This window comes from Candoia aspera, chromosome 4 (genome assembly GCF_035149785.1).
Source record: "Candoia aspera isolate rCanAsp1 chromosome 4, rCanAsp1.hap2, whole genome shotgun sequence".
NCBI lineage: Eukaryota > Metazoa > Chordata > Lepidosauria > Squamata > Boidae > Candoia > Candoia aspera.
The window spans coordinates 19266614-19288826 of NC_086156.1; the positions used below are offsets into that span (position 1 = coordinate 19266614).

Below are 22213 nucleotides of genomic sequence, written 5' to 3' on the forward strand. Positions count from 1 at the left end.
TCACGCTCTATTTCATTTTGACATCCAAACATCTGGGATCTCAATTTTTATGCTGCTTTTGCAGAATCCTTGAACATTACTTTTTTTTTAATGATAATTGCCTCTGTGGTAGTTACTTCTTCAGAACAACATAAAGCTCGTGTTTTCTTATCTAGAGTTTATATAAAATAGATATTTAAATCCATTTCTGTTTAATTTCATAGTATTTGCAAATGATAATCTGTTGCAATTAGAAAGATTATTTTTTCTTTTTTCAGTTACCATCCCCTCCCTATTCTTTCCCAAATATTTTTTGTGCAGAAACGCTTTTTAAAATACTCAGTCAACATAAACCTAATACATTGCCTTGGAAGTCTCTATCTGAATAATTTTACATTTGTAAATTTCAGTTGAATTTCAGTTTGTGTTTGAGTGCTGTCCTGTCCTGTGTGGGTGGGTGCGTGGGTGTACACACACACACACGTGTATGTATATATGTATGTATTTGCTTTATTTTCAAGTGGGTGTGTATTCTAAAATTTCCAGATTGGCATTCCAGATAGAAAGGGACAAGCAATATCTAAATAGATTTTCATGGATCTTTGAACAGGACACTGGGCCGGCGTCTCTCCTACGCCTGCCAAAGAATGAGGGGTTTGCTGTCGCTACTTGCAATGGAAATTGAGGGTAGTTATTTATAGGGATTCCCTCACAGATGTCTGGGCACCTGCTTCCCAAACTTGGGAAGGTTCTGAACAGGATAGCAGTATTTCACTAACGGCTGCATGGGTGACGTCACCTGATTAACTGCTAAGCCTCAAGACGTCACTTTCCGCACAAACAGCAACATGTGTGCGAACAATAAGACGTTTGCACAGCAGCTGGAATAGAACCTCACATGTAAATGAATGCTGCCTATGAAAGGAGAGCATCAGAGCCTTTTCGTGGCATGTCCCTCTGCCTGAGAATTTTCAGCTAATAGGGATCCACAATGGAGATGCCACCTTTTTTGTCCTGACAGAAGTTTCTCTGCTTTGAACAGCTGCATCTGGCAGAAGTTCAACAAGTGTAATTTTTCCCAGCCAGGAGGTGCACTGAGGGGGAAAGGCTGCACCTGCCGAACTTCTGCCTTTCACAAAACTCTTAGCAGTAGAGGAACCCTGTTAGTAAAAGACAGCCTCCCTAATTTCACTGTGTTCTACATCAAGCAGTCTGTTATTGAAACCTCCTTCTGACTGTTCTTTTTAAGGACTGCTTTAAAAACTCCTTGCACCTTCCCTGCTATGTATGGACATTGTAGCGCACCTGACCACATTGCCCATATGGAAAGACCCACTAAGTTAAAGAGTTTAACACTAGGTTGGCAGTCTACTGGACCTAAGTTTCTTCTCTTACACGTGAACTTTATTCATAGTTATACCATGATGTTACATGCATCTACTCAGAAGTTCTAAAGCCCAGTGAGACTTCCAGATCAATGTGTAACGGAGTACACACATTGGATGCAATCTTATACATGTCTATTCTAAAGTAAGCCCCACTGAACTCAAGTGGATTTACTGTCAGGAAACTGAATATAAGATTGCAACCAAATTTTTTTTAGCCTCTCAGCTATACCATCTCTTATGGATACTTTTGCTTAACCCCCATCTTCTCCCCATCTTAAATGTTCTCCAATACTGTACAAGGAGCTGAATTTCAGGGTAAGAACTAGTAGGATATAATGGATGAAAGTGCTAGATTTTGTAGAAATCCCTAGGTTCGAAATTATACTTGACAATTGGCTGAATTTGGGACAAGTCTATCTGCCTTCCTCCCTTTGCCCCCACCCCCAGGAAATTACTGCATGCTTTAAAGCTATTAAAAGCACAAACCTTGCATTAGAGAAGTAGTGCTAACCCAAGATTCAAGGTAGTTGTGTTTGCCTTTCTGCCAGTAGAGTAGTAAGTACAAGAAGGAATGGCCTACTAATGAGCTTCAAATCTCCAATGAGAAAAAAGTATATAGTAGATGATACCCATGACATATTTATAAAGAGCCACTGCAGGTCTGAGCAGTGAATGTGTGTGTGCGCTTTAGAGCCAAATTAGTTTTATAATTAGCATAAAACCTGACTCTTCATTTATTACTAGTCATCTAGTGAGGTCATCTCTCCTTTCTAAATTACTTGAGTGCCTTTGCATTCACTGGTCAGAATAATGGCACTTGGGGAAACCTTCTTTCTTAGTAATAAAGTTTACATGTTGTGCTAAGTCATTATGAGGATTGTTTGTTTTTAATTTAGCACAGTTTGCAAACCCAGGTTTTATAATCTATACCTATGGCTTCTCATAGTCTGTGAATCAACTAATTGTGACTTATTTTAAAAAAGAATGATAAACCAAGGTTTAATGCAGCATATGAACCCATTCCCTTAATTGCTAAATTTACATGTATCTGCAAATGTTTTGGCTTATCTCTGCAAGTTGCTGGGCTGTGGTTACACAATACATTGTGATTAACTTAAACATGGTTTACTCAGTTAACCCAATTTTCTGAGTTTACACAACATACTGAGCCATGAAGTAACCACATAGGCTGGATTTACCACACACATTAGGCTAAAATGTCATGGAGTCATTTTTATTTCCATGTGCCATGCAAACATAGCAAATGTGCTACAGATGTGGAAGCCATTTTTAACAATCTCAGGCGAGTTGTCTCCTAAATGTGTGTGGAATTGCAGCCTGTTTTTAATTAAAGGAACATAAAATTCAAACCAAACTGGTACAGTACTCAAATGTTTAGTAACGGGACTATTCTCTAATAGTGAGACAGATTGTACCATGGCTACACTAGAGTAGACCATAGACGGACCATGGAGCATGCTGACTTTTTCCATCCCAGGAATCTTCACAGCCCTAGCTCATGGACAAGACATGTTGCATAAAAGTGAAAATAGCATCCATAGTAGATGCTGCTGTCTTTTCAAAACAAAAGAGACCCCCAAATGCTATTATGGTGGGAAATGTTATATGGACTAAAGCTACTTCACTAGAGTTGTCCTCCCTGGGAGTTTAATAGAGTAGTCTCTCATTCATACATTGGCCCACAATAAATGTAATGCAGCAGTTAGATTTTGATCAGGACAAGATAATTCTTTGTAATAGTGGATCATATGGCCCCAACCCCCAATGTACGATTCCTTTTACTATGACACAAAGCCATGATTTATTTAGCCACTGTTTATTGTTAACCATAATCAACCAAAGTAAGCCATAAAGTGTGGTTTAAAACTGTATTGATTGGATTCATAAAAACATTAAACCCAAACCAAACAAAGCACGCAAACATAGTCTGTATTTTCATGACATAACCCAATTTTCTGGTCCACATGATACACTGAAATATAATTTCATTACACAGGCTAGGTTTGCATAACGTTTTACAACCACAAATGTTTCTATGGAAATAATGTTCTCTACCCTTCTGTAATCCATCAGCCCAACGGCCAAGCCAGGATGCCATATTTACCATACTTCCCACCAAACAAATCTGGGTAGAGTACAGATTCATGTGATTCTCTTCTTACTTCTTTCTTCTTTCTTCTGCAGATGAGGAACCACTTGAACAACCAAGGTGCCCAACTTCAGCTCTTGCACCTACTGTACCCTGATGTGGGTTGGAGTCCTCTGCCATATCTGGAACAATTGTCTGCACTAAAAAGGTTGAACGTTTTCAGTTTTTCTACTAATGCCTAGGAGGAACTCAAAGCAAATTGACCAAATGGGAGCCATTCCTCCTGAGAGTTCCTGAGCATTTCCTGTCCAAGTGTCACAATGATAGAAGTGGGTCAAGATATTTCTGGAGTACTCCCTTTGCTTCTAACTGTTAGGGGGCTCTGGTGTGTTTTTCTTGATTTAAACACCAAAGTGCCTTAAATAAAGAAGCTCAGGGCCATATCCTTCTGAATCATTGTTCTGCAATGTCATACATCTTACCGTTAAAACACAATAAAGATTTAGTTCCTCTGCTGAGTTTGAATTCAATGAATGCAGAATTTTGTGGGATGTAAAATCAAACCTGCTCTCTGTCAATCCATCATTCTACTATCAGAATAAAATGACCATTTATTTAAATAGGTATGATGACATTTAGGCAAACTGGGAAACTTTGCAGATAAAACGGTTTTATCCAATCTCATTAAAATACACACATTTAGTCACCCCTCAAGATATGTTGGCCTAAGACATGATGTTGAGGTGGTCCAAGATTCAGCATGCATCACACCGTTGTAGGTCAGATTTCCCCAACCTGTTGCTCTTTAGATCTGTTGGGACTTAAGCTGCCAGAATTCCCAGCTGGAGATCTTGGCAATTGGGAGTGATGACTGAATATTCTGGGAGTTATATTCCCTTCCCAGCACATCCCTGGAGCATCAGCTTGGGGAAAGCTGGTTTAGGTTTTAGTGTTTAACCTCCACCCAAAGCTTTTAAAATTGTGCCATGGTTTGGCTGGGCACTTCTTTCCAACGTAAAGACTTCTTGTGCTCTGAAGCTTGCAAAGTGAGGATGAAGTTCAAGAATGCCTCTTGATTTTGAGCTGTAACTATATACCTACAAATACAGCTATGCAAGGGAAAGAAGAGGGGTAAGAGTTGCTGAGCAAAACAGAGGTACAGCTCCTTCGACAGGTGACCGCCTCTTGGGCATTGATTGGCCACTGATTTTACACGCATAGCCCAGCTGTACCAAGGTCACAAAATGCTTGTCTTGTTTGGGCTCAAAGCTCCAAATTCTTTGTGAGTGCCCAATTAGAACGAAGCTGATGGCAACCAGACAGGATGCGGGAGTGAAATGAGCAGAAACTCGGTTGGGGGGTGACAGTGTTTCCCCCACGCCCTCTCCGCACAATGGCCCACTGCAAGCCCCTACCATTCTTCAGGCTTCAGCTCAGCTCCTTTTACTCTGTGTGCCAGAAGCGTTTCCAAAGGATTGTTGCCCTAGAAACTTGGTTTCAGTCTCCTGCTATATATCAACAAGCTTGTTTTAGCAATCCCCTGCCTGAATTACAGTTACACAGTTTGGCGCTTCTTTCAAATTTCCTCCCATTACTTGGGCCAAAGAAAGGCATTTTTCCTCCTTTAGAAATGAATTGGCTTAATTAGTAAGTAGATTAATGGCAATGGCTGGTGAGTTGGTTTCCAGCAGAGTTTCACCAGAGAGGGTTAATCGGAGTCAGGGCTGGAATCTTTCCCAGAACTGGCTGCCAGCCATTTTCCATCAACAAATCAACCCAGAAACAAATGTGCTCGCTCGTCGCAGTTCCTATCAGTGAAATAGAGCTGATGGGTTTCCTTTGAGAGGCACCAGCAGCAAAGCTGCCCAAACATGTAGTTGTTCCGCTGCAGGGCCATCAAAGGACACCTAGGTTCTGACTTTGCTCAGCACTAAGTCCAAGGTTTCTAGGTCCTAGCTCAAACAACTGGCAATCTAAGTGAGGGAGTGAGCCAGGGAAGGGCATTCAAACCTTCCCTTCTTACCTGCAGCCTCTTCTCGTTCTCTGCTTCCTCATTCTAAAATGTGATGTGAATTGCCAGTTGTGAGAACCTACCACATCAAGCTGCAAAGACTCCCATCCAGATGATCTTTCTGCTTTTAAGACTTTCTTTAATCACATCAAGGATCAGTTAATGCTCTTGGAAGGCCCAGTCACTCCTGGGTACTCACCAGTCACCTTTGCTTAGGGCTATCACATCTGGGCTGCAGAAATCCAGGCAACCACTAGACGGCCACAGAGAGCTAGAGTTTTCTATATCTTTGTGGCCAGCTAGTAGCTTATGGGATCTTTGCAGCCTTTTATGCTGAATTCACCCATTGAAAAGATTGTGGTTGAACAGGTGTCAGTCGAGCTGAAAATTTATCTGGAGTGTTTGAGTTTTGTCATGTTGGTCCCATATTTGCAAATTATATTTTGCTTTACCACTATATCAAGAACAAAATTAGAACTATGGTCCAAAACTTACTTCCTGACATCCCTGTTCTACCCTGCTGGAGGAGGCTTGAGCACTGCAACAAATTGGGGAGGGGTGGCTTGGAATTGCTGAAATTTTTAGCCACATTTTTTCAGTTTCATCCAACTTCTGCTTCTAAAATTAGTATTAGCTAATCTACTTTAAACTAATTTGGGAATTAAGTTTGGTGTAATATGTGTGTTATGTTCATTTTTGAAACTCTGTACTGTTATGCTGGGTTACACATTTCCACATCCCCAGTGTTTAAATAGGAAAGTGAAAGTGAACAATAGAAATAGGAAACATTCATTCTCATTTCCCCCATATTGATAAAAATGCATGCATAGTCAAGAAAAATAAGAAGTTATCTTGCAAAAACAAAAAAACCCACCCTGCAGAGAAACGCCTGGACAGCAGTGTAATTAATGCTAGAAAAAGCAAGCTGGTTTCATCGTTTCTCTTTTGAAGATATGAAGAAGAGATCCAGTGAAAAATGACGCATGCTTTAGCATTTCAGAAAGCTGGCAACTAGCAGAGTCTCTCTCCCTCCCCCTCCCCTCCTTTCCCTTTTTTTTTCTCTTTAACTTTCTGCCTCTGAACAAAGAGGTCGGCAAAACTAGCTAGGTTGTAATGAGTTCTGTGTCCCAAGCCCATTAAGGGCATCATGGAAACATATTGTATCGAAATAGTTTGGAAGAGAATACCGGGGATGAAAGAGAATGGGTGCTTTGATCAGCTCCCGGGGGTCCCGAGTGCGCACAGACCGGCTTGCAAGGCCTCATTCAGCTCTAGCGAGACACACTTACAAGACCATTCAATGTGATTTGCATATCTGCAATTTATCACATCGGAACCCTCGAACATTTTTTGCAAGGTAAATAAAAGTTGGGCTGAATAACAAATATCAATCATCTCAGCGAAAGGGAGAGGAAACGGCGGGTGCAACCCAGACCAGCGCAGACGTCTGTAAAGAGGCGAAAGAAAATATTTAGCACAGCAAAGGGAAGTTCAAAGAGTCCTTTGACAACAGGTTCAAGGCTACTAAAAAAAAGGAAGTCTTTGGCAACCGTTTCTATCCGCTGCTCTCCTGCCACAAATAAGCCTTTGGGAGTCCAACTCGTGAAAAAAGAAAGAATTAAAACATGCAGGAGAGAAAACCACTGATCGTGCATTGAGAAACGAAAGAGAAAAAGCGGGCACCTTGCAGAAGGACAAAAGTGCACCGTAGTCCCCACGAACGTTTCCCGACTCTTTAGATTTGGCTTAATTGTCATCTGCTCTTATGGAAAAGCATAAAGGGAGGAGAAAACCAGGACAGGAAACTTGCAGTTCTCCTTGCCCCAAGAAGACATCGGTAAGAAAAGCATTTAAGGGGACTCCTCTCCAGGACAAGGGGCATGTTAACAGGCAGCCATTGTTGGGCCCTTTAACCAACCTCAGTTAAACACCAAATGAGAATCTTCAACTTGACCTTGGAAAGGCTCGGCGCCTCCAGCTAATCTATCAAACCACCCCTGTGACAATGATGTATTTCCAAGTATTGTCAGATCCTGAAAAGATTGATAAATTCGCCGCTGTTAACACCCAGAGTCAGCGCTCCTCTTTTGGAAGGAGGCACGCTGTAAAAAGTGCGCCTCCTCATCCCCAGGTCCTGGCGTGGGAGGGCGGGGGAAGGGAGGCCGCGGCGGAGAGAAACGAGCCCCTTTAAATCAGTCTGGCCACATTTCCTGAAGGAGCACGAGAAAGCTGGGGACAATCCTTCTCATATTTAACGCAATATTTCTTGGCTTTGGCGAGGAACAAAAGTCATAGCAAGACGTCTTTGTGACTAATTCAGTCAAAGGGTCGGCTCTGGTTCCCCTGCAGAAAGGTCACTGTCGTTGTGTATGGTCCACCAAGGGGGGGTTTTCACTGGGAAAACGGAGCCAGCTGTCCCTGTCACACTCTCCGCACTGGGGGAGCGCACACTGTGCATGGTTATTAACTTCATTCTACACCTGCAAAACCTACCCATTTCCAAGACTTTTCAAGGCTTTTTTTCCCCCTTTTCTTGTTGGACCCCCCTTTTTTCAGCCTCGTCCACTTTGACAACAACTATTCACGTTTTTCCTGAAAAGAGCCGGGAAGGAAGGGGGGCGCTTTCTACGCTTCTGGTGGGTGCCCATTGAGCTTCTAGCTAAAGGAGCTGCCTTCCACAAAACAAACTTTGACAAAGTCCCAAATAGTTTGCACCAACGTGGAAACGGGCTGTTGCTAACGGAAGTGTCCTTCAGCCAGAGCTCGACGCACAAGGGAGCCACGCTCGCTCCCCAGGCAAAGCTGGTCCTCCATTTCTTCGCCGGTGGCTGGGCACTTTACCTGTCCACAAAGGGCACCGTTTCTCCCCTTCTCTTTCCCCTCTTCTCCTCTCCCTCCCTGAAAAGACGCCGCAAACGTCAGAAACGGAGAATGGCCCAAGCCTGCCAGAAAGAACCGCGCTGGTTGGGAAATAGTTTAATAACCTGCCGCTGCCCCGACTGGTTGCTGCAGAGTGCGCCAGCCTTGGCAAGCGGGGAAGGACGGCGAGGGCCGAGGGCGGCGGGGTTGGCAAGGGGGCGGGGGCGCGGGGGGGGGCGCAGGAAAGGGGCGCTGCTCCGGCTCCCCTTGCCCTCCTCCCCGGCAGAACCAGGAGCTTCTCTGCTCCCCTTCGCTCTCCTCGTGCTCACGGGTCGGGCAGAAATCTAGAAAAGCAGCCAGGGCCCTCAGTGACGGGGGGCACCGGTCATGGCAAGAGTCACCCGTTTGCCTTAAGACAGAGGGGGAAACCTCTCGAAGGCCGTTCCCCAGAAGAGGTGGCCTGATTTGTGTCTTTGGCTCGGGATGGCAAGCTCGGCCTGCTTTGGGAAGACTCTGAGCGGGAGAACAGACTTCTGGCGTCCTGACAGGCGCTCAGCGCAACAAGTTGCCTCAGAGCAGGTGCGCGGGAAGGGAAGAGGAATCTGGGGGTGGCCAGAACAGCGAATGAGCCCGGAGGCTCGGAGAGCTTTCCGGGACTTCGGAATCTGGGCTGAGGTAAAAGGAAAGACACCGTCTTCCTGGGCACCTCTAACCTAAGCGACCGTGGGACAAGCTTGGCAGGGGCGGTCGGCGAGCGCCGACGAGCTGGTTTCTGTCAGGAAGATCCAGTTCTTCTCCCTCTGTCAGCCGCCCAAGAAGCGGTTCCGACGTGGAGACGGCGTTCTCCCCTTTGCAGCCCCCTCGGGCTGTCCGCAGCCGCCGAGCCACCTCTGCCCCGCGCGTTCAGGCCTCAGGCCGGCCCGCGATAACGGGGCCCCTCTTGGAGACTTCCATGCGCAACGATGCCCGAGCAGGCGGAGACCGTTTCTTGGCGGCCTCTTTCTAGCAGACCAGACCTTCGAGAGCAAGAACGGGGGAGTTAAAGTTCCGGCAGGGGGTCCTCCCCTTCCCGGGGCCTCGCGAGCTGCCTTCTTGCCGAGTCCCCCGGGCCCCGAGCGTTTAGGGGAGAAGCAGGACGCGTGTGCGTCTCCAGCCGGGGACCCTCCCAGCCGCTCGCCTCTAGCGTGCGGAGCGTTTGGCTAAGCTGCCCAGAAAGGCGCCTAGTACTCGAGAGTCGGACTCAAAGCGCTACGGTATCTGGCTGGGGCCTTCGCGGGTTGCCCTGCTCCTGCTGGTGACGAACTGAGACCGGGGGGCAGCTGGGGGAGGGGGGCAGGAGCGAAGCGTTTAGGAGACCCAGGAAGGCCCCGGCGCACCAGGCTGGCGGCGCGCTCGGCGGAGAAGGCTGCTCTCCAGAGCAGCCGCGCGCGCCTCATTCGCCGCGCCGGCCCCTCATCCCCCCTCCCTCCGCCCCTTTGTTCGCCTTAAAAGTAATGCTGTGAATTAAAAGAAATGACAATGTTTTCTCCCTGCTCGCAAGTCCCAGAGAAGGGCCCTTGAGCTTGGCAAAAATCAGGCGAATCATTCAGCGTGCCACCCCGCACCTGTGATCTTGGCATTGAAAACCCCGCAGACCTATTCCTATTAAACTTAATTATTCCCCCCAGGCACACAATGGTTGAAATGGAGCAGGTTGGAGTCTGTTTATTGGTCGTAAATGTTTTTCTGAAGATCTTCTGAATCTCATTGTTAGCTTGTTGTTTGAGGCTGCCCTCGTTCTTTCAGCCTAGAGTAGCCTTGGACTTTTCAATTTTCAATCGTAACATCTGCTTAATCGTACGGATCAAAATATGGAGACACAAAACATATGTAATGGTGGATTTGTTAAATCCTGGTAATGAGTTATTAACAAGGGAAAACAATGGGCCAGGATGGTGAGAGCCTTATGGTAACAGAGTCATTTTATGCAACGCTTGACGTTCCCCTTCTTGATAAATGGAACTAAGGTCTGAACGCCAGGTGATAGCAAGAAAATCAATGTCTTTAGAGGCCAGCACGGAGACTTTTTTTCTGTGTGAAAAATTAGAAGACATAAAATTTAATTGGCTGATAGGAGAGGGGGAAAGTAGTGGTCTTAAGTTTAATTGCCAGTTGAAGGCTTAGCAAAGGGAGACAAAAACAAAAAAAAACCAAAACAAAAAACCGAGACTCGGGCCTGTTTGTTTGCTTGCATCTCAGCTCCCACTGCAAGTGTATCATTGAAAATGTGTTTTATTATAACACATGTCATGCTTTACAGTTCCCATATTGTGTCAAGACAATGCTTAATGGTACATTAAAGACAAGCAAGCCATGCCAACACGTCTTGGAGACATTGTAAGGGCCTCTCTCAATCTCTTTGCTTGTTTTAGGCAGCTGCAGCCCAGCATCCAGAAACACAAAAAGAACAAGTTTGAAATACCAGGTGCATCCGAGAGAAACTCGACAGGGATTGATATGTTATAGCCCAGGACATGAACCTAGCAATAAAGATATCATTTTGATTGTCTCCGGCTTCCACGCCATGTAAAAAGCAAGAGGCACCCGGGTAGCCTTATTCTGCTGGCAGCAACGCCTTTTCCCATCTCGGAGCCCTTCTATCTCCCTCGGCCAAATCCGAGCACCTGTTGGCCAGACCTCACATCCCGTCGTGGGAATCATTGCCTCCCGATGCTTCCAGATCGAGAAAATGCAATTTGTTGTGGAATGAGCGTGGGTCCATTCCCACAGGCTTCAGAGGAGGGGAGAGAGGGAGGCAAAAAAAAAAAAAGGGTGAGAGGAGATTTAGCAGGGACACTCAACTGGTGTTTGTTCATCCTGGCAGCTGGTCCTCGATGCCACCGCAAAAGAGACCTTAATGAAAATGGGATGAGTTCATGCCTAGCCGAGGTTTCACACCCCATATATTACAAGGCTTTAATCCTAATATTGGCAGATTAGAAAGCCTGGGAATCCCAAAGGGGCAAGTTCTCAGTCTCCGTCAGGGGCAGCTTCTGTTTCGCCCCGCCCTGCCTTTGCTTTTCAGGGAACGTGTCTTCCTTTCCCATACTTTTCCTGCACTTGGGGCTGAAAGAGATTGATGCCTTGAGCTTTTAATGGGATTTCTGGACTGGTTTTGTCCAATCCAGCGGTTCCTTCGGTGGAAGTTAAGGAGCATCACAAATGCTATTAATTTCAAGGGCAAGGATAGTCTGGTTAAAAGGAATAGAAAAAGTTTAGCATCTTAGCAACTCTGGGATTATTTGATGCTGCTGCTGCTGCAGCCCCATTCTCCCTCTTGTGAGCATAAGACGTCGGAGTGGCATCTTCCCCCACGGAGGGGGCACGGAAAGTCCAAACCGAGCACAGAGCAAGTAACTTTCACCTGATAGTCTCTAATGAAAGAAGGGAAGTCTTTTCCAAACTGGAAAATGGTTTAGGTCTTTGTCAAAATTAGATCTTTTCAAGCTCACCGGTCAATTCCAACGTTACTAGTAAACATTCTGGAGAAAACAACTTTTGCAGCACTGCAGATCCTGAGTACTTTTCCATCAGATCGTTGTAACGTTCTTTAAAATTCTCAACTACTGAGTTATTTTATAGATAGAAAAACTGGTTTATTTCGCCCTGCCGCCGCCCCCCCCCCCCAATACGTGCTGTTGACTTCTGGTCAGACTGTTGGGGAGGGAGGGGTGAATAATTTATTTGAATGCAAACGCACTAACCGAAGGGGAGGGGCTTATCTATGAATCTTATTATTGTTGATTATTTGGTGGGGGGGGAGGAGAGTAGAGAGAAGGCTGGTTTCAAAGGTTTGAATAGCTGTCAGTCATGCAAGCCCACACGCTGGTTCCTTCCAGTGCCAAAGAATATTACACACACACACACACACACACACACACACGACTGTTGCTGCTGCGTTTCTTGGGAGGGTTTAGTTTTGTTTCGTGTTTTGTTCTTGTTTTGCAATTCCCCTGCCTGCCTTAAATAGCACCATGGCTCTGGTTTTGGAAGACAGATTGGTCTCACTTTGCATGCAGATTATACGTGTGTGTCCATGCACTTACGGAAGCACACCCACACTTTTTAAATTATTTTTCTGGCCTTTAAAAAAAAAATTGCTGCCCGTCGAGTGAATAGCTGACGAGTAGCGCCGAAGGACTTGGGAGTTTCTTTGAAGATCGTTTTTTATGGGACTCGCCAAGTCAAACCAGAAGAGTCACATGGTAGAGACCCTGTCTTTTCCCTCGAGCAGCCCCGCTCTTCCGCTTGATCTGCGCCGGACTAAAGGATGTGGCGAGGCCCTCCTGAATGGCAAAAGCCACGCACGCCTTCATGCGCGCGCGCCTCCCCACACCCGCAAGCGATGCGGCGAAGAGAGGACGCCCCGTAACGAAGCTGCAGGGTTTGCGGTGTGCGACGGTCCCCGCAAACACCCCGCACGCACGCATGCCCGGCAAAAGCGACGGGCCCTTCCGCCGCCTGGTCTCACGGCGCTCGAGTCTGGCGACCATTTGACTTTCTAATGAGCGTAATGAGATTACATGCCTCCTGGAAGCGTTTTGTGCCAAGAAGCCTTTCTTGTTTAATGAGGTCCTAATACCGGACCGTCGAAGTGTAGTTGGGCTCTTCAACCCTCCGCTTTTCCCGCCCGCTTTCCCTTCGCGGCTCTGGACAATTTAATTACCTTGCCGGCGGATTTCCCCTCTCCCTGGGAGAGAGGAGCGGGGGGGGGGGGTGCTCCTCCTCTGCCCGCCTCCCGGGTTCCCCGTGGAGGGCGAAGGAACTGAGGTCTGGCTAATTGCCCTCGGAAGGGACCGTGCCAGACGGGAGACTTGGGCCCGTTTGCCAGCCCATCGAGGTTAATGCAAGTAGCCTGCCCGAGCGGGCCAGGCGTTCCTGTGGCTTCCCGAAAATGCCGGCGTAGCGAGGGGTCATTAGCCGTTCTGGGGCTCCGAGGACAGCCCGCGGTTCCCACCAGCCTGGCTCTCCCCTCCCCCGGGTCAGAGCAGCGCGCACTGCGCCGGATCAGGCACACCAGACCCGGGCTGGGCAGCTGGCTTCTCCCGCCGGTCCCTGGCGTCTCACATGGGAAAATCCGCACCTGCGGCCTTGGCCAGCCGCGGGAGCAGAAGCGGCTGAAGCAGCCCCGGGGCAGCCAGAAGTCCCCAGCGCCTCCGCGGTCCTCGCGGTGGGGTGCTGGACTGGCTCGGGCGACGCACCTCCGACCCCGGTGACCCCTGCTGTGCCGCCGCTCAAGTCAGCCTCCTCGCTAGATCGATCCCTTCCGCAAGCGACGGTTTCACTCCGTGCGGGGTAGTGGTCGTGGCCTCATCCTGTGCCCCCAAGTTGCTACTCCCCGGACTGTATCTTTCCATTCCAGGGTTGTTTTTCAGAAAAGCTGCCCCCTACAATTCCCCCATACAACACATTCTATACACACATGGGTGGAGTTTGGGGTAGGAAACATAGCAGATAAATTAGGGCTACCTGTACTGAAAAATGTTTTGTGTGTTGTTAAATTTTTCCTGTGCCTTTAGGACAGCCACTCATCTCACTAACAATGTTCTAAGGTAGGCTGTCTTTATAACTAATTTATACACGGGTAAGCTGAAGCTTACAGTGAATCGTACAAACAGCTGCCTGGTGCGCTTACTACTGAAGAAGGCTGAATCTGGTCCCAGGGATTCAAGTCCCCAGTGGTATAGCAGCCAGTTTTCCAACTGCTTCTGAAAGTGTTGGTAGTGCTGCTGCTCCTGCTTGCAGTTAAATACTCCTCTTTTAGAAAGAAGGGTAACCTTATTTTTAACTGTCTGGTTCATAAAAACTTAAGGAACACAGACTTTTGAAGTATATCCTGTGAAATTCTTAGAAAGGCATGGTATTTCTCTGTCCTCCTTCCCACGAACACATGTGGATATGCAGAATCATCTCTACTGCAATATTAAAAATAACCTTTAAGAAATAATAAATTCAAAGAACGTAAAGATTAAAAGGGACCATAGATATCATCTTGTCCAAAATAAACATGTGGAAAACCTAGATAATAAAAAAAGGACACATTCTCATCAAATCTGTCACAGGAGAAGTACTGCTGGCACCACTCTGCAGACTTGGCTTCTTCAGAGCTTCATGCACTTTTGAAGAAATCTCCAGTTCCTGGTTACCTACTCCCTTAAAGCACGGGACATTGATATTAAATGCAGAACACTTAAAGATAACCAAGCTCATATAGCTCGACCTTTTTGGGCCAGTCACTTTCTCTCAGCCCTCAGAAGGAGGCAATGGCAAACCATTTCTGAAAAACCTTGCCAAGAAAACTGCAGGGACTTGCCCAGGCAGTCTCTGAGAATTGGACACACAGACACAGACACAGACACACACACACACACAATCCATACATAAGCAATCCTCAACACGTAGCTTTCAAAAGTCTGCTTGAAGTCATTTAATGAGAGAGAGTCCACCCCTTTTCTAATAAACCTGTTGCGTTATCACACTACAGGATCTATCTTTGCGATATGGTGGTCTTCTTCCAAGTATTAACCAGGACAGATCCTGCTTAGCTTCTGAGCTCAGGCAAGTGCTAGATATTGGTAAGTGGTCCAACGAGATAGTTCTCATCCTAAGAGTCCAGTGGATTTACAAACCAATAGAAGAAAATATAGCTAGTTCAGTGTTGAAGTGTGGAGTCCTTGGTGGTCTCTGAGCTTGGTTGTTTGCCTGCAGACATTTCATTACCTGACTAGGTAACATCCTCAGGGCTAGTGAGTGTGGGGTTTGCTCCCTGTTTATATACAGCAGCTTGCCCTGCCAGTGTTGGTGGGTTGTAGTTTTCTCCTTGGTAGTCCCTTGATTAGGGTGTTGTTTGTCTGATTGTTTGCCTCCTTAGTAGTACTTTGATTAGGGTATTGTTTTCTGTTTGTTTGCCTAGCGTTAATTCCTGCTTATCTGGGTGTAGGCTGCTGGAGAGGATGTGTTCTGGTCTTTTTGTTTCCTTCTTAGCTTTTTTATTGTCTCTTTTGAATGGTGTGTAAATGTGGTTTATCTGTATGTGTCTATTGATGGCTGATTTGTCTGAATGCCAGGCTTCCAGGAATTCCCTACCATTTTTGGATTTGGCTTGTTCTAGGATGCTCAGTTTCCCAGTTGAAACTATGGTTCACATGGACAGACTGAACCACAGTTCCTCAACAAATTCCTGCACCTACATCAAATGAAACTACAGGATCTTCTTAGGTAAAGTATTTCCTAGGAAAGCTATAATCCTGAAAAGCAGTCCAGTCTTTCCCCAACCGGCTTCTTCATGGATATGTGATTAAAAGTTCCATATTTCCCAGTTAACTAGGGATTCTGGGAACTATAATCCTAATGTATCTAGAAGGCACTGGGTTCCTCCATACAATAATACAGGATTAAGATTTTGCAGCACAGAACTAATAAGAGGGATGGTCTTTAAATAACAGACTTGTTAAACACACAGTTATAAGTCCATAGCCAAATCCTGCATCAAGGCATCTTCTCCTGGATTTGCAGAAGCCTCCAATATTTATGAACAATTTAATCTAAAGTTCTACCTGAGAACAGATCCTTCTCCAAATAAATTCATTTTAATCAAAATTTATTAATATTTAATATAATTAGCATATTCAATACATGATAATAAATTATGTTCACATTTCCTGGGAAGCTTTTTTTTTTTCTAACAAAGAATTTTTGCCAAAAGGTGCTGGTGGATGAATCTAGAAGTATTGCATATTTTAAAATTAGGATAAATTATATAAGTTATACATTCAAAAAAGGATAGATCCATTCCCCCAGCTGTAAATAATAAATAGATAAATAAAAAGTTGATTGCCATTAGAATACTTTTTTGTATTGTAAAGTACCTTTGAAAAGATGTATTTTAAGTAAAACTGTTCCAGTAAAAGAGCATATCTGTAGCTCAGAGTTGAACTGTGGAGTCCTTGGTGCTCTCTGAGTTTGCTTGTTTGCTTGCAGATGTTTCTTTACTCAGCTAGGTTCACACTGATGATGTTACCTAGTTGGGTAGTGAAACGTCTGCAAGCGAACAACCAAGCTCAGAGAGCACCAAGGACTCCACAAGTAAAACTGTATACTGGCAAAAAGATTGATATTTATATCCTAATAATGTTCTCATGTTAAGATATGAAATCAAATGGGGGCTCATTTTCAATGTTGTTTACAGATGATTTGCTGTTTAACTTCCTAGGATCTTCTGGAGTCCAGACTTTAGCAGTTCTAATAATGTTTTGTTCCTTGAGTTGTTTTTCATCAGTCCAAGAGAGTGAATGCCCAGCGAGGGGGGGGAGTCCATAATCTGGGTCACTTGGAGAAGGTGATCCTGGGAGGAAGAGAAACAAAGGGGGTGGGGAGAGAAATACTGAATATTCTCACCAGACCCAGAAAGGAATAAACACAACCAAGACATCCCATTTTCCGTCACACCTGTTACAGCTCAAGGAATAGCAGGTGCTCAGCTAACCGTGGCATCATTTGCTGAGTATATAATGTACTGTTAAGCTCACCCATGACTTTGTCTAGCTGTTGGATAATCTATCATTTTTTGCAAGGAATTTCATATCTGCATTACGCCAGCATGATATTTGGGAGAAAGCAGCCTCTCCCCATAGCCAAAGAATAGCATTCTCTCCTTGGTGCCCTTCAGATGTGTTGGGCTTTAACGCCTATTGGCTGGGGATTTGGCTGGGGATTTGGGAAGCTGGCTGGGGATTTGGGAAGCCAAAATCTGGAGGGCACTAGGTTGGAGTAAGCAAAGGTAGCACAATAGTGGGCCTTTCCCAATGGGCGAGGGCTCCTGCAGAGGCTATCTGAGGAGCATCCTAATTTGAACCCCAACTTCTCATGCCTGCATGCCGACGTTAAGAATACTATCGTGTATTGCTGGGTTTCAAGAACGATCTTCTGACAGTGTTGCAGCGATTTGGATGTGAAGAATCTACATGGATGAAAACTTGGCATCTTAGAGTCTACCCTCGTAGTTTTTACCCCCGTGTAAGAATCGCCTTTGGGTCGGTGCAAGCATATTTCACTTGCAAGCAAACTGGAGGGTGAGCGTTCCCGTGTCCGCTCGTGCATATCCGTGTGGGCAGCGGCAGCAGCAGCTACCGACAGGCGCGTCCGTGAGAAAACCCGAGCGCGACTGGGATGCTGCTGGATACCTTTCGCGCGCCAAGTCAGTAAGTTTCAAAGCGAGGTTTCAGGCTGCGACGACCTCTCACTGCTCGGGACAGCGGAGTGAATTTAAGGGGAATGGGGCTGGGGCGCTCGGGGACGGCCTTCTGCAAGATTTCCACCGCCGCAGCGAGGCCACCGTGGCCAAGGAGTCTCCCTCCCGCTTTCCTTTCCGAGCGCGCCTGACTGGGACGGGGGCTCCCCCTGCACTTACTTGTGCCCCGGTGGCAGATGATGACCTTCTTGGGCTGGCAAGGGCTCTGGCTGCCCACGCTGCGCAGGGGTACGTCGGATTGGACCAGTTCGCTGAGGAAGTTGATGTAGCCGATGGCCAGGCGCAGGGTGTCCACCTTGGAGAGGCGCTTCTCGTAGGGCAGCGTGGGGATGTGAGAGCGCAGCCCCTCGAAGGCGTCGTTGATGGACTGCATCCGCCGCCGCTCGCGCACGTTGGCCGCCTGCCTCAGCTGCTGCAGCTCCGCCTCGGAGCGCACCCGCCGCCGCCGCCGCGCCGCCGCCGCCGCCGCCGCGCTCAGAGCCTTGAGGCTGCCCCGGGGCGAGGCCGCCAGTCCGCAGCACTCGTAGGCGAAGGTGGCCGACGACGGCGAGGAGAAGGACACCGCGAAGCTACCCGGAGCCACTTCGCAGCCCAGCGCACCCTCGGGCACGCCTTCGGGTCCCGCGCCACCGCCAGCCCCGTCGCTGCGGTAACACTCGTGGAACGGCGGTTCCAGGAAGCCCACTTCGGCCTCCAGGAGTTCGTCGCCTTCCAGGGGGTCACGGGAAGACTGGTCGGTGAAAAATTCCTCGTCGTCGAAGTAAGATTCTGAAGAAAAGGAGTCCAGCCCCGCCGGGAAGTGCTCCAGGAGTACCGACTCCATGCCGGACCCGCAGGAATGTGGCTCGGAACAGGCGTGAGGGGAGGCCAGTGGTGGGCGAGCCGCTGCCTTCTCCTCCGCTCCCCCCGCCTTTGGCTCCCGCGGCGCCGCGACTCGCCGCTGCTCCTTCCTCCGTCTTCGCGCGCGTTCTCTCTCCCCGAGGGAGGCTGCGGACTTGGAAGAACGGAGGGCCGGCACGCGAGGATTCTTATAAGTACAACCGCGGGCGCGTGCCATTAACCAACACCGGCAGCCAATCAGGGCTCAGTGGAGGACCCCCCATGGTTAAGGGGGAGTGGGAGGGGGAATATACACCTAGGCTGCTCCTGGAGGGGGAGCGGGAGCAGAGGGCGCTCTCTTCTTGCGTCCCCGTCGCTGATTCTCTTCTACCTTTCAGCGCTTCTTTTTAAAAGCGGACGGTCCAACGCGTCGGTGCAAGTTCCCAGGTGCCCATCCATTGTGCGCTGGAGGGGCAGGCCCTCGGAGGGTCACGAAGCAACCCTTGGCGCGGTTGGTGTGGCCAACCTATCTTCAGGCTTTTTTACTCCCCCAACCTCGGTTCTGCCCTGCGCAAACGCCCACCATCCTCGCTCCTTATGCAGCAGGGGAGAGGGGAAGGGAGCCCCAGTTCTGGCTGGACCTGTCCGATCTACCTGAACTTGAAAGGAAGTGCCAGTAGGAATCGGTCTGGAAACAAAATAAATCTAGTCTAAGATTATGTCCTATCCAAATTACTTTCTGTGGCCTTTTAGTATCAATCAGCCATCTGTCTTGCTTTTTCCTGCTCAGCCATTGCCTCGCTAAGATTCACAACTACCTATTTAGGTAGATCGTTATTAGTGTATTTTTCTCATGTTCCTGGTGGGAAACTGAGAAGGAAGAGAATACCTGCCATTTGGTCTTCCATCATCAAGATGGGATTTTTATTTAACCCAGATCTATCACTGATAGATGATCAGAAGAGACTATTGGTGTCATCTGCTGTTATTTTGAGACAACTGTGTTAAAAGTTAGGACACCTGCAGAACTTAATAGTAGAAGCAATAGTTCCTGAAAATGATGTCCAAAGGATTTTGCCAAAATTCTCCAACTTTGCATCACAAAGGAGAAGCTAACCAGTAGTCCCTAAATTAAGGACTGAGTTTAAGGCAAATACAAAGCAGATGACTAGTTTGGGATGAATACATTCTCATGAACCAAATGGAGCAGGCAGTAGACAAGCAAGTGTAATAAATAAATAAATCTGATATTTAAAATCGATGCACATATTCCATCACGAGCTGATGTAATCTGGTCTGATGTATTCATGACTAGATGCCCTTTACTTCAGATGTCACTAAACATTCAGGGCTACATACAATTATGGAGCATCTCAATTGAGGTTAAGATGGGCAGACAATAATATTTAAATAAACTTTGGGACCTTATTGGAAAAAGGGAAGAGGAAAGGTCCAAAAGAGAGGAATATTCACAGAGGATTAATCTGAAAGTTTATTCTAGGTTTTCAGCATTTGATAGACGAAGAGATACTTGTTCAAAATCACTTTCCCTAGATTACTTACACTTTAAGTCCGCTCCCCACCAATCTCTCCTTGCTACCCTGGGTGCAGAAGATGCTGACCACTGACTTCAAAAACTTGCCAGTCCCTCCACAGGGAACAGTCCAAGGTTAAGGCCATATCCTTAAGTTTTGCCACAGCTACTGGAAGCCCAGATGTTAGAAAAACACCTGTTGTGATGGTGATAGCACATAGCTGCTTTGGAGAGCCTCAACCATCGAACATGGAGACTCAGTCCTGAGTGTGTAGCAAGGACAAGTGGTATGCTGACTTAAAGGAGATGGTGTGCACATATCAACTCAACTCTTGGTGTTTTTCCATTACAGCTACAAACTCACTTAGACAATATATTCTTTTTATGATTAGATTTTTACAACTCATTAGACCAAAATGTAGATGGGCTATTGTCCCTTGCTATATGAGCCCAAGCCAATCATTTCATTGTAGTTCATCAACCATGTTTCCATTGTGTCTTAGACAGCAAGCCATGATTCAGCATCTCTGGGGACCCAATCTAAGTGAAATTCTCAAGGGAGAAGTTGTGAGAATTGCCCTGATAGCCATTTAAAATGTCCCATACCTGATGGCACCTGCAAGAAACCATATCCCTTCTTTCTAACATGACTAAATTCGAAGGTCTTTCATCTTCCCTTTCCCTGTCTTTTCTCAAGATGGTGCAAGAAGATGTTGCTGCCTGAGGCCATCAAGATTCCCCAGCAGCTGAGATGGTGTTGGTAAAGGCTGTTCTTGCCCTCCCAGACAGCAGAGCTGCTGGGATGCCCAGGACAATTTACTGGAAGGCTTTTGCACTGTTGGGATAGGAACTGGGGGACCATGATTCAAGTCCACCCTCGGCCATAGAAACTCCCCGGATGACTTTTGGCAAGCCACTTTCCCTCAGCACAATACTTTGAGGCAAAGGATTGTTGTGAGGATAAGATGAAGGGAGATCCTCATGAAAGCTGCCTTGAAGAAAGAGAGGATAGAGATCCAACAAATAAAGAATGGAAGAAACAGAAGGAAGGAAGGGTGGTTCTGCTTACCTTTACTGGCAAAATACGTTTACTTTCTAAATATATTTGCCAAAGAACATGGCTCTTTTCTAATGTGTGCCTACCCTCTTTGCTCTGGATTGTCCCATTATCAGTGAAATGCCTTAAAAATCCAGTTTCACCAAATCATGTGCAATGTGCATGTGATGAGAGAGTTGAAGAGTATTAAGGACTGACTAATTTAAGTTAGAAAATCTCATGATTCAAGAGCTTAAGGCTACCACCACCACCACCACCACCACCCACTCCAGCATAATCCTCCTCATGAGTATGGAATTCAGCTAGGCAAACGTGGATAGTCTTTCAGCCTCAGAGCATTTAATACCATTCCACACCTGAAGCAACAGAAGTCATATGTTTTAGGTTTAAAAGACTGGAGAGTTTCACCCACCTTCATATATTTCCAAAAAACTTCTCATTGCAAAAACAGCAAGATACTTTGGTGTATGGATGGAGTGCTGCAGAAGTAACCCACCAAGCAAATACAAGGCTTCTAGGCTGGCTTAATTTTGCATTGTGCATCCCCTTCACAAATTAATCTCATTTAATTAAATTAAAGCTATTTCATGCAGGTCAGGTGACATAGGCAAAACAGATAGTTTGATCAAGTATGAGAAACCACATATTACATGCTCAGAGAACAATGCAATACTGTCTATCATGCAAATATCCCTGATCTTGAGGGATGCACAGATCTTCGAGTCTTCCTTAAGCGTGCTGAGCCCCAGCAGCAGCTCCAGTTACAATTTCCACTGATAATTCTGGAGCAATGAATGGATCCTTGCCACCCACCAATTCAATAACACTTTCACTTCACCATGATTTTGATTTCCTCTCTGTTTGGGAATGGAATGGTCCAAGCCTGGGACATTCCAAGAATTAAGCCTTTGTTCAGTGCCAGGCAGTTTCTCTGGATTTTGTTCTCCAGTTATCTCAGTTTGCGGAGGTCTTTGAAGCTTGGTCATTCATCATACTTTGAAACTGTTCTGCCTAGTGTGAAGATAGAGAAGCACTGTGCTCACCCTTTGGAAGACAGACAACACTGGGTGTTCTCAACTGGATCAGTGTTGGACTTGGGTATGGATGAGATCTGAATGACCCACCACCGCTGCCACTTTGGACTAACTACAAAACTCATTTTCAGAA

At 46.6% G+C, this 22213-nt stretch overlaps 2 protein-coding genes across 2 annotated transcripts in view; one reads left to right on the forward strand and one right to left on the reverse strand.

Moving 5' to 3' along the window:
- The window catches only part of C4H10orf67 (chromosome 4 C10orf67 homolog), a 46791-nt gene extending 37241 nt beyond the window's left edge, over positions 1–9550 (forward strand). The window contains exon 16 of the mRNA XM_063302016.1: positions 9066–9550. Coding sequence (XP_063158086.1) covers positions 9066–9550 — 485 coding nt within the window. The remainder of the gene's footprint in view (positions 1–9065) is intronic.
- A 6977-nt stretch (positions 9551–16527) lies between these two features.
- Positions 16528–18459, reverse strand: PTF1A (pancreas associated transcription factor 1a). The gene is made up of 3 exons (XM_063301923.1): positions 18233–18459; positions 17796–18109; positions 16528–16730 (listed from the first exon to the last, which is right to left on the reverse strand). The coding sequence occupies exons 1-3, from the start codon at positions 18457–18459 to the stop codon at positions 16528–16530; spliced, it is 744 nt and encodes a 247-aa protein (XP_063157993.1).
- Positions 18460–22213: the final 3754 nt, after the last annotated feature.